The 12,714-nt window shown below is 38.9% G+C and overlaps 2 protein-coding genes across 2 annotated transcripts in view; one reads left to right on the top strand and one right to left on the bottom strand.

Moving 5' to 3' along the window:
* The window catches only part of LOC149238744 (zeaxanthin epoxidase, chloroplastic-like), a 203,976-nt gene that overhangs the window by 18,595 nt on the left and 172,667 nt on the right, over window positions 1–12,714 (bottom strand). The window contains exons 6-9 of the mRNA XM_089373174.1: window positions 12,096–12,307; window positions 11,224–11,315; window positions 11,010–11,124; window positions 10,732–10,835 (exon numbers count right to left, since the gene is read on the bottom strand). Coding sequence (XP_089229300.1) covers window positions 10,732–10,835; window positions 11,010–11,124; window positions 11,224–11,315; window positions 12,096–12,307 — 523 coding nt within the window. The remainder of the gene's footprint in view (window positions 1–10,731; window positions 10,836–11,009; window positions 11,125–11,223; window positions 11,316–12,095; window positions 12,308–12,714) is intronic.
* Window positions 7,591–8,937, top strand: LOC149238745 (zinc finger CCCH domain-containing protein 16-like). The gene is given in 4 exon segments (XM_089461005.1): window positions 7,591–8,403; window positions 8,506–8,646; window positions 8,649–8,690; window positions 8,807–8,937. Coding segments are annotated over 4 exon segments (474 nt in total). The 5' UTR covers window positions 7,591–8,243.

Raw genomic sequence — 12,714 nt, forward strand, 5'->3', positions numbered from 1 at the left:
CTAGAAATCAAATGAGGATTTGGGGTTGTTCCCCTCTTTAAAAAATATTGAAACTCTGGAATCGGATTCTACTCAGAAAACCCAGAAAAACCCAGAAAGCTTTTCTAAAATGGTCGACTCCCGAAAATTGCCCCCTTGAGGACCCACGCAATCCCTCAAGGCTCTGCGCTGCTGCTGAAATGAACCCACCACAAATCTGCCTGAAATTCAGCCAAAATCCTCCAATATGCAAGGGTTGATCCCCTGCTCAACTTCCTAGCACAAATCCCACTGCAAAACCTCAATCCAGAACTGCTCCAAGAAAGAACTGCATCATCCCTCTCAAGACTACGCAGTCATCCAAGATGCTCAATCCTCCGACCAAAATGCTGATGAAACTACTGCAAAACTACTGATGGAAATACCTTGCCCGAGCAAGCACTCGAAGTCCCCCGAGGCTAAGGGTGAGATCTCCAAACGGAGACACTTAATGCACTAAACAGTGTTGCAGACTAGCTAAACAGCCGACGTGCTCTAAGTCGAAGTGACTAGCTCAAATGCACATAATCGAATGCCAAAATGAGGAGGCTCCTCTCTCCTTTATAGCGTTGGCCTCTCTCAATCCCAAGGTGTTGGCATTATGATTCAGGTTTGGCGCTATGGCACAGGTGTTGTACTTGATGGCAACTCACTCAAGTGGCAAATCTTTGTTCAGGCTCTCAAAATGATAGAAAATAAGGGGTTCGCAGGTACACCGTTCAAAAGGTGCGGGCCCGCAGGCACGCCATTCACAAAGTGCGGTCATGTCTGCAGGTTATTCGAACAGAAGGTGCGGAACCCTAGTACACGCACTTTCATGCAGAAAAAAGCACGCGCACGTGGGAAATCCTATGGTGGTCCATGGTATTTAGTCCGACGTATATGATCATATGGTTTTGGTCCGTGGTATAGCATCTAAATTATTGAACCCCGGTTTTGGGTCCCTTGTATTGGTTTTCTATGGTTTTGATCCATGGTTTGAGTAAGGGCTTGCCTATAAAAAGGAAAGGAGATCATTTGGCTAGTCACTTGTGAAATTTGAATATCTTAAGATCTGAAATGTTGGGTGATCGGTTTGAAAGACTAGATCTAAATCAAGGTAAAATCTATAAATTGTAAGGCGGATCTATTGATAGGTCGTGATCTCTCTGGCGCATGATTAGATCTGTGGATCTGACTGTCTGTGGCACATTGGAGGACTGTTAATTTGGCTCTATTCGGAGGTCCGCAGGCAATCCACAGCGCAGGTGCGGGGGTACGCAGTGCAACAGAAGGCGCAGGTGCGGGGGTCCGCAGCGTAGCAGAAGGTGCAGGTGCGGAGGTACGTAGAGCAGCAGAAGGCGCAGGTGCGGGGTCCGCAGTGCAGCAGAAGGTGCAGGAGCGGAGGTACACAGCGCAGCAGAAGGCGCAGGTGCGGGGGTCCGCAGCGCAGCAGAAGGCGCAGGTGCGGAGCTGCGCAGTCCAGACACAGAAGAACTGCGGATATTCGCAGGTTTCTATTGGTGAAGTTGCGGACTTTTCTTAAAATATTTGTTGGCTGCCTTTTATCTATTGCTGCAGAGTTCTGGGTTTAGATTACTGGTATTGCTTTTCTGGTTACTGCATTCTGAGAAGTTATTGGTTGACTCATTGGGTGATTGTAAAAGGAGATTGGTTGATTCACATGATTATTTGATGTTCATGGATCCAGTTTGAAAATTTATGAAAAGTGGTCCTTGGAAGAAAAGAAGTAGGTCAGTACCTACGTACTAGTAGATCAGCTAGTACAAGAGCTAAGGGGGTTGTAGCTCCCTTCCAGGAGAGACTGGAAAACGAGAGAGGGTTGTAGCTCTCAGCAGGTTGCAGCCTGCGTACTGGTAAAGGACTGCGCCAGTACAAAATCATTGTAAAAGAAGTTTCTAATTGAAAGAAGATAGAGACATATTGCAGCAGGTGGTTTTCACCCACATTGGGTTTCCACCTTATATTTGGTGTTCTTTGGTGTGACTATCTGTTTTTCTTGTTCTTGCTCATTATTATATGGTACTGACATAGAAATTAATGATCAATATCTGAAGAATAAATTAAAGTATAAATCTGGAAAATATATTAAAAAGAATTTGATAATACTGATTCACCCCCCCTTTTAGTATTATTTCCAACAATTGGTATCAGAGCAGGTCCTTCTGGAGAAGTTTGATCGCTTGAAGGAAGATCCATCATCATGAGCAACTACGAGAGAGAAGCATCTATCAGGCCACCAATTTTTGACGGGACAAACTTCGTATATTGGAAGGTAAGAGTTATTGCCTACCTTCAATCTCCTGGTACAAAAGTCTGGGACATCACAGATACAGGGTACACTTTTCCATCAACAACTCCTACAGATCCGGCTGAGAAGAAGAAAAATGAAACAAATGCAAAGGCTGTCAATACTCTATTAGGATGTCTATCTCAATCAGAATTCGTGAAGGTTATGCAGTATAAATCCGCAAAAGAAATATGAGACAAGATTGTTCTGAGCTATGAAGGAGATGAATAGGTAAAACGAGCAAAACTTCAAACCCTCAGAATTCAGTATGAAAATCTCAGAATGCACAATGATGAAAGTGTGGCTTACTATTTCCTTCGTGTAGATGAGATTGTTAATTGTATGAAAAATTTGGGTGAAGAAATAAAAGAGGCTGTTGTGGTTGAAAAGGTTCTAAGATCTTTTTCCCCTAGGTTTGAATCTAAAGTTTCTGCAATAGAAGAGAAAGAGAATCTACGAAACCTTACCATGTCACAGTTGCACGAAATTCTGACTGCTTATGAAATGAGGAAAGGAGGACCATCAGACAGGAGAGAAGCTGCCTTCAAGGCTTCAGGCAAAGGAGATTACTATGAGTCAGGATACGTGTCAGAAGAAGAAGAAGAACCAAATTTTGTCAAAAACCTTCAATGGGGTGCTGGACGATTCCGAGTAAGTTACCTTTCAAATGCTTTGCTTGTGGAAGAGTCGGTCACTATGCTGCCAAATGTACTCATAAGGATAAGATTGACAAGGGGAAGGAACCTGTTAGATGGAACAAGAAACAGAATGCAAATAAGAAAAGCTATTACACTCATGAAGATAGTGGACTTTGAAATAGTGACGAAGATGAACGAGGTAATAATTATAAACTTTTAATGGCTTTTGAACATGACGATTACATGGATGCTATAGATGTAGAAGGTCTTTATGAAGAGATTTCTAAACTCAAAATTTGTTTAGAAGAGAAAAATATGATCATTGATTCTCTGCAATGTCAACTGGCTGAAAGGGAAAAACATCATGAAAAATTGGAATGTGAAATTGTTGGTCTTAGAAAAGAGATTGAGAAAACAAAAGCTCTTAATCTTAAATTTGTTAAAAGGATCTGAAACTCTGGATGAGATTATCAATGTGCAGCGTTCTCCACTAATCAAGACAGGTCTGGGATATAATGGAGAAGCATCTCAAGCATCCACCTCCAAAAGCTATCTTGATGTAGCAAGAAGGAGCGAGCAAAGGCCTAATAGAAATCATCAGGGACAGTTTACCTCAAGAATGAACAAAGACTATCAAGAAAATCGAGGGCAATCAACCTTAAGGACAAACAGAAGCCACAACCAACCATAGGTAAAAGCTTCCCAATTTGCCTCAAGAATGGATGTCAGTAGAAACTACAATCAGTTGGTTGATAGATTTGATAATCGCAGGAGTTTCTTCAATGCCCAATGTTTCTCTTGCCATAACTTTGGTCGCAAAGCAGCTCAATGTGTTGCCTATAAGACAATCATGACTAGAGAAGCTCAAAAACAAAGAAGTATGACTGGAATCACGAAAAGGACCTATAATAACTTTTCCGCCCTTGAAAGTGAAATTGAATGTTCTATTTGTAATAACTTCGGTCATGAAGATTCTGAATGCAGGAGCAAGTTTCGGAAGACAACTCAGATGGAACAAACCTCAAATGCCAGAACATGGAGAATGAAGGAACCGCAACCAGAAAGATGTGGGATAGCTTTATATGCAGAAGGACAGGAAAATCAATGGTACATCGACAGTGGATGTTCGAAGCATATGACAGGTGATAAAGAAAAACTTCAATCATATAGTGCTTTAGAAAAGGGAAAGAAAGTTTCTTTTGGAAATGATACCCCTACAGTCATAAAAGGAAAAGGCACTGTTCAGTTGAAAGAAAAGTCAAAGCTAGAAATGTTTTGTATGTTGATGGCTTGAAGCATAATCTACTGAGTGTCAGTCAGATGTGCAATCAAGGAACTGAGGTAATATTTCGATCAAATGGATGTAGTGTTCGTGATCTTGATACAGGAAAAACAGTGATCAAAGGCATAAGAACTCCAAATAATTTATACATATTTGAAGAAGGACAACAACAATGCTATTTGAGCAAAAATGATGAACACTCGTTATGGCACTGGAGGTTGAGGCATCTAAGCTTTTCACAGATAAGGAAAGCATGCAAGTACCAGGCAGTTCGTGGTTTTCCAGACATCAGAATTCCAGACAACACAATATGCAAATCATGTCAGTTTGGTAAGCAAACCAGAACTAACTTCCTTGAGAAGGAAGGATCAACTAGCAGGCCACTTGAACTTGTCCATACTGATGTGTGTGGCCCATCTAGGAAAAGGTCACCTCGAGGAGAAGACTATTTCATATTATTCATTAATGACTTTTCCAGGATGTGTTGGATAGGACTTATGAAGCACAAAGATGAAGCCTTTGAAAAGTTCAAATCATTCAAAGCCTTGGTGGAGAACGAATCAAATCACAAAATCAAATGCCTCAGGTCTGATAGAGGTGGGGAGTTTACTTCGAATGAATTTTTCGACTTCTGTGAAGAACATGGAATAAGAAGGGAATTCTCTACAGCTAGGACTCCTCAACAAAATGGAGTAGTGGAAAGGATGAACAGAACAGTTCAACAAATGGCTCGTGCTATGCTTGATGAGTCTAGAACTCCCGCAACCTTCTGGGGTGAAGCTGGATTTGCTGCGGTTGTTATTCTCAACAAAACAAATGTCCGGGTGAACAGCACTCGAACTCCTCATGAGCTCTGGTATGGTGAGACTCCTTCGGTAAAACATTTCAAAATTTTTGGAAGCAAATGCTATATTAAGAATAATGATGAACATCTTGGCAAATTTGAACCTAGAGCAGATGAAGGCATTCTCCTTGGTTATTCTCCCCACAGCAAAGCATACAAGTGTTACAATAAAAGACTTGGAAGAATTGTTGAAAGCATTGATGTAGTGGTTGATGAAGAAGGAAACATTCCTAGGCAAGTAAATTATGAAAATATCGAAGAGGATGAAGTCCATCCTTCAAATCAGATTGATGATGAAAAAGAACCTCAAGAGGCACCAGAGGAACAGATAAGGATAGAAGAGAAGACTCCATCCAGGTACGTTCAGAAGAATCATCCAGAATCTCAAATTTTGGGGTGGAAAGAGGCAGGTATACAAACAAGAAGAACAATTGCAGAAGCCTCAAGCTATTTGGCATTTCTCTCCTCCACTGAACCACAAAATGTAAAAGAGGCATGCAAAGATGAATGCTGGGTCAAGGCAATGGATGAAGAACTTGAGCAGATCGAAAAGAATAACACTTGGGAGTTGGTTCCTAGACCAAAAGATAAGAATGTTATAGGGACAAAATGGATCTTTAAAAACAAGTTGAATGAAAATGGGGAAGTGATTAGAAACAAGGCCAAACTTGTTTGTAAAGGGTATGCTCAACAAGAAGGAATAGACTTTGAAGAAACTTTTGCTCCCGTTGCTAGACTTGAGGCCATTCGAATGTTCCTTGCTCTCTCAAGCTTTCAGAAGTTCAAAGTATTTCAAATGGACGTGAAATCAGCCTTTCTGAATGGAGACTTAGAAGAAGAAGTGTACATTGAGCAACCAGATGGTTTCATTCTTGGGAATGATCCAAATCTTGTATGCAGACTAAAAAAGGCTCTCTATGGTCTTAAACAGGCTCCAAGGGCTTGGTACTACCGTTTGGACAAATATCTTCATCAACAAGGTTTTTCAAAAGGATTAGCAGATAGCAATCTTTATATAAAAATTGAAAATGACAAATTGCTAATACTTGTTGTGTATGTAGATGATATTATCTTTGGCAGCAATGAAGAAGCTATGAGTCAAAGCTTTGCCTTGGTGATGCAGAAAGAATTCGAAATGTCTTTGCTTGGAGAACTGACATATTTTCTTGGATTGCAAATCCAACAAAATGAAGGCGGTATCTTTTTGTCTCAAACCAAGTACCTCAAGCAGATTTTGAAGAAGTATGGCATGGAAGATTCAAAACCAGTATGTACACCTATGGTTACAGGATGCAGCCTCAGTGCAAATGATGAATCTGCAGCAGTACATCAACCAACCTATAGATCTATGATTGGAAGTCTGCTTTATTTGACAGGTACCCGACTAGATATCATGCACGCAGTGGGAATAGTTGGAAGATTTCAGGCAAATCCAAAGGAAACTCATCTTCAGGCAGTTAAGAGAATCTTCAAGTACCTTCAAGGAACTCAAAACTATGGCTTATGGTATCCTAGAGATACAGATCTCACACTTCATGCTTATACAGATGCAGATTGGGCCGGAAGCATGGATGACAGGAAAAGCACTAGTGGGGGTGCATTCTTCATGGGTTCCAGATTAGTATCTTGGTTCAGCAAGAAACAAAGTTCAATTGCTTTATCTACAGCTGAAGCAGAGTATGTGGCTGCTGCATCTTGTTGCACACAACTTCTTTGGATGATGCAAACCTTGCAGGACTTTCAAATCACCTGTACTCCACCTATCTCCATCCTATGTGATAATACAAGTGCTATCAGCATTTCAAAGAACCCAGTCATGCATTCAAAGGCCAAGCTAATATTTGTTTATGAATTTTAAGAATTAGGAATCAACTATTTCTCTTTGAAGATCAATATGAAAAGGCATACCTTTCTCAGAGGCCCTCAAAGTAGCCGTATTCAACTCAGTTATCTACATATTGCCATTCTCATGTACCCCACATTCTCTTGTGTAAACACCACGCTTTACTTTTAAACAGTTGACCTCAATGTTTTGTATTTGCAAATTATCGGTTCAGTATACAAGTATAAGCTTAATGGTTGCCCTCCCGCCTTTACATGAGTGTCGGTCATAATATGTTCAAAACCTTGAAAATAAGAAGCGGCTCCTCCATCATCGCAAAATTCACCTAATTCCAAGATCCCATGTACAGGTGGCCCCATCACGGGAAATGAACGTGGCCGCCATTTCTTTGAAGTGCTCCAGGCAGTGAAGCCCCGGGAGCGTTCTATGTATCAATATCAGAGCACTCCACTGTCATACCATTGCATGTTCCTTTATCCACCGTCATACCACCGCATGTTCCTTTATCCTTCGGTGGTTGACATACGTCAAAGGTTTAGAACATTAATTTCATCGTTTGACACTAAATGCCATCTAAGAATAAGTTTCAACACGCCAGTTGTTTAAATTGATGTGTGCGCACAATGGCTTTTATATGCATGCAGGGTCGTTAGTTTCAATCTAACAGGTGTAGTATTTGCGGAGAAGCATTTTTGAAGACCCAAATGACCATCCCTGATATTAATAATACATATGTGTCTTCTGTTTTCTACAGCTAACTAACTAACAAACTCTCAGTGAAATTCCAGACGCAGAGCAAAATGGAAGCATTGCGGTGAAAGTGATCAATCCAGTTGAAAGACCAAGGTGAAGATGAAGGCGAAAACATACGTATACTGCTGTGCAGTGCAATGCAGTGAAGCGGAGTTAGAATGATTAACATTTCTTGTTCCGAGGATGCATTAATCTTTTCCTCCAGAACCTCAGATTCAATTTGAAGCATCACACCATAAAAATTCGGAGTCGTCTACGAAATTGCTTGGACTGCCAAAGTGGCTGGCCTATTCCTATCTTACACCGGTTTACGCGTTCAACCTCTCTTTTTCCTACAGGAAGAAGGCCTGCCATACAACCACTACTCTCTACATAACTTATCAAATGGAAATTTGTATTCACTGCTTATCTGTGTAGTGGGAGTGGTTTAGCAAATGACAGTGTTCTAATGATTGTTCCTCCCCCAGAACCAATATCTACTGGCTGCCAATGGGGAAAATTCCTCCTACCCGCTAGCCTTGAAGGAATTATCTTGAAATGTGAAGATACTTCGGGGTGGACGAATTGACTTTTCAATGAACCGACGACAAGAGCTTTGCAGGAATTTTCAGCGGGGCAGTTGCCAATATGGTGCACGATGCAAGTTTCTTTACCAAACTCAACAGCAGCAACAACCAAACCCTTATGGCTTTGATGTGCAAAATCCATCTCAAGGAAGGAGTGGATTCAATTTTGGTGCAAACAATCAAAATAAATAGAAAGGTTTTATTGGATATGGAAACTGGAATACACACTCAGCAACTAACGTGATACACAACACACTCATGATAAACACAGCATCTGATAACAAGGAAGGAGGGAATCGTTTTCTCGCATTATCCAGGGCTGGTTCAATGGGATCTCAACAGAATGGTTCTCAACCCAAGGTGGCAAATCATGTGTGTGATGATCCAAATCTATGCAAACAATAGATTATTGAAGATTTAAAAATGAGCAACCTCTTTGGAAACTTACATGCTATGGTCATTGAAAGTGAAGGGAAAGGGAAGATAAAAGGCAAAGCCTTTGTATTTGTACTGAGATCCTTGACAATCATACCAAAGAGGGACAGAGGGTTTATAATTTGCATAATCTACAGGAATGCACAAAATTAATGGCAATGAGAATTTGGTTGAGATGCACAGCAGCCCAGGTTTACATGAAGCTGCTAGTCCAGGCCTTGCAGAAGAGTGCTCAACACTGGGTGGCTATCGAACAGGGACAGCTTGAGGTTTTGATTGAGCAAGCGCTACAGAGTATTAGTTACTTCTAGGGCCTGTAAAATCCCAAGGGTTTGAAAACTAGCTCTGATACCAAATGTAAGGACTGAAATTTAAAATTCAACAAGATGGACAGATTTCTTGTAAATACCAAATGTAAGGACTGTTATTAAAATTCAACAAGATGGACAGATTTCTTGTAAATACCATCAAATTAAATGCAATTGAGTACCTGATTCTCCCATCTAGTGTCGGTCACATTGCTCCAAGTTTTCTGGTTCCGTTACCAAACCAATTGATTCCTCCCTACCTATCTGGGATCAACCTCTGTGGTTCCCAGATCCAGAGGATTTCGAAATGGAAGTCCTCTGGCCCCCGTGCCCAAATCTCCAAGAACAGCTGAAGATTTTCCAATTTTCAGTTCCAAAATTGAGCCCCTGGCTCATCCCTCAAACAGATTTATTTTTCCCCATTCTCTGTATATTTTTCCCCCCGTCTCATGCTCCTCTTCCGTCTTTATGTATCATTTCTTGGCGGTCACCGCTCCCTACATGGTGACACCTTCCCTTGTAACGTGTTACTCTATCTGACCAAAGCTACATGAATATTGATGAGTATTAGTTTACCTTTTAGATTTTTTTTATTAGTTTTCTTTAAATGTCCTTAGTTTATAATATTTATTTTATTTTAATTTATATTTCACATTTTAATAATTTATTAATTTAATATTATGGGATATATAAATATATAACCATATTTATAATTAACTTAAATTTCACATTTATTTCTTTATAGCCAAATTTACTTTATAGTTTTAAATTTATATTATTAAAATTATTTAGGGTATTTTCTCCTTAATTATAACGCCTTAAGCAATATATTTGGTGATGGGTGAGGTTGTAACTTCTATCTGAAGCAAAGTCGTGATATTCAATATTTATAGTTAATTTAGAATATATATAATAGTGCAGTACATGAAATACATGCATATGTAGCTATCATATGCATGCATTGTATACATGCTAATATTCTTGTGCTCTTTATATTAAAGATGGGTCATTACAGGTGGCTAGTGTTTTCATGGTTTCCCTAGCTAGTGTTTTGGAGTGCTTGAAAGAATATACCAACTTTGTAATAAAACTGTGGTATGTACATGTACATCATTCTTTTATATATATATGAAATTTCTAGCTGTCCAATACTTGAGTAATTTCAGATTTGAAGATAGGGCAGATTTACTGCTATAAATCTGCAGTAAGGCGATTTCATATTTGGTTTATGCTTTGAAAATTGTGCCCTAAGGGCTGAAACTTGTTGGCATGTATGATATCTTTTTCTCTTGGGCTGCAGGGTGTGTCGGGTTGAAGTGAGGTGAAATATTGTCCACTGTTTTTGGCTGTAAATTATTATATCAGTTCAGCCCTAAGAGGGACTAGATTTTGGAAACCTCCAATATGAAGTGGAATTTTTGAATTTCCAATAAAAGTCATAAACACACAAATTCTATCAGCTGCAAATTACATGTCATATCCAAGCAGACAGAGGAGGTGGTTCATTGTGCCAGATAATTAGCTCTGTTAATTTTTTGTTTTCTTTCTGTAACAATTTTTGTCTCTATCTTAACTGAGCATATGCTAAGTGGTATCAGCTTCATAGAATTTTGCAGGTTCAATGCAAGAATTAAAAAGTGACAGAAAAAAAATTAAAACTTGACATGTTATTGTACAGGAATCTAAAAGTATTTGGATTTTGTCTTCCTTGACATGGGGTAAATGTGAAAGAAATAACCAATTGTTAACATTACCTGTTACCTCCTAGTACCCAATCCAACATTAGAGGCATTCCCATCTTTATGAAAAACCTCCCTCCAACTCTGCCTGGATGTGGTATCCGTAGTTTAGTCAAGAACTGGAAAACAAAAAATTCAACAGGAGTTAAGACATAAAATAATAATTTGTTCAATCCTGAACGCATAGCAAAAATTTCATAAATCATGTTTTTATAAATTTATAACATTACACTGACAGTATGTCTCGTTCGCCAAATAACTCAAGAAATAATTTGAGGATTAAGTAATGCTACCGATAGTGGTCCAAGTCCAACACCCAGATAAGGCTTGTAAGTAGAGGCCATTATTGCTGCCATTCGTGCCAATGCATATATCACAGCAACTCGGAGTCTCCTTTCATTTTCATATCTGTTAAAAGAAATGAATAAAAAATAGATTAAGTCAGAAAATAATCTCTGACTAGAAATAAGAAGCTTCATGGTCCTTCCAGATTCGGTAATTACATACCTTTTAAAGGCAGCTGAGATGTCAATGGATTCTCCAGTTTCAGAAATCTGTTTCAAAGATTTCTCAAGCTCTAAAGCAAGCTGATAGCCATCCTATACATATTGGGACAATTTGGTCAATGAAACAAGATAGCATCTCATATTTATCTCCTGCTTAGCTGTTTAGGTACCAACAAGAAAAATTAAAATCCCAAAGATAACATGAACTTAAAAGACCATTGATCTGGCATACGCAGAACTTTAACAATCTGTGGATGATAAATTGTATAGGACATTTTTTTCCTTGAATGCCATTGGGAAATAAAAATATACTTTCTAATTGAAGCAGCAAAGTTTAGTAGTCTGTAGTTAAATATTCTGTATGACCATTCTTCTCTACTTTTGGAACAGATAAGAGTTTATTTTTCTAGCTAACTCACATGTTACTGATTGTGATCATGCAAGCCACAGCCCTTATGAGTAGTTGAGTTGCATAAATTGAGACACCTTGAAAATTTTAGAGACCCTCATGAAGCCCTAGGGAAACTCAAAATAACCCATTTTTTTCCAAAAAAATGCAAAAAAACACTGATGAATTTGACCAAACAGGAAAATATTGTTATAAGCTCCCACCATTGGATGCAAAAATGACCATTCAAGAAAGCTAATTTCAGAGATTCTAAAAGTCTGTATTTATTTCAATTGCAGACATCAGGGGAGATTTGTCATCTTACATACTTTAATGGTTGTGAAACTAACTAATATTTTGAAAGCTGATATCGAGTTAACATTCTACATGCATCTGAATTTTTTCATAATTATCTCAACTAGGAGAAAAGTTGCTTATGTCATAAATAAGATATTAACCTTTGGTAAGTGTTATAAGTGTTATACCTCAATTGCCATACAACCACCCTGACCCAAATTTGGCTGCATGGCATGAACAGAATCACCCAGTAGGGTAACGCGGCCTTTACTCCACGTCATAATCGGTATCCTATCATATATATCACGGCGTAGAATCCTTTCTTCTGGTGTTGCCGTGAGTAAATCCACAACTTTGTCACACCAATGTCCAAATAGCTTCAATAGTCTCTCTTTTCTTCCTGTAAGATACAATTAAGTATTTGGCTTAGCTGGCATTTTGTTATTGTTTTATTTCATGTTTTGTGATGAATGGGACTTACATACAGTTTCCCTCGTATTTGAGATCTTGCAAGTTCTTTTCATTGGTTATAATCAACAGAACAAAAGCCAGCAAATTAATTAATGTATAAATATACCTAAAAAGGCAGGATGAAACCTGAAAATCATCATTCTGTTGATAACCTAGTTATTCTGTATGTTTGTTGCTTGTACAATGATGTGCTTGAATGGAAGTACGTTGTAGATACGTTAACTTTATATAGGAAAATATGCTGATGAAAGAACATCTGAGAAGTTGTGCCCATTACACCTCATACTGTATGAGGTTCCACATTGTGATTTTTATCAAATTGGACTGACTTGGGGG

The sequence above is a fragment of the Pinus tabuliformis genome, chromosome 8, assembly GCF_031772625.1.
Source record: "Pinus tabuliformis cultivar Carrire ecotype Pingquan chromosome 8, CPIR1, whole genome shotgun sequence".
Classification (NCBI taxonomy): domain Eukaryota; kingdom Viridiplantae; phylum Streptophyta; class Pinopsida; order Pinales; family Pinaceae; genus Pinus; species Pinus tabuliformis.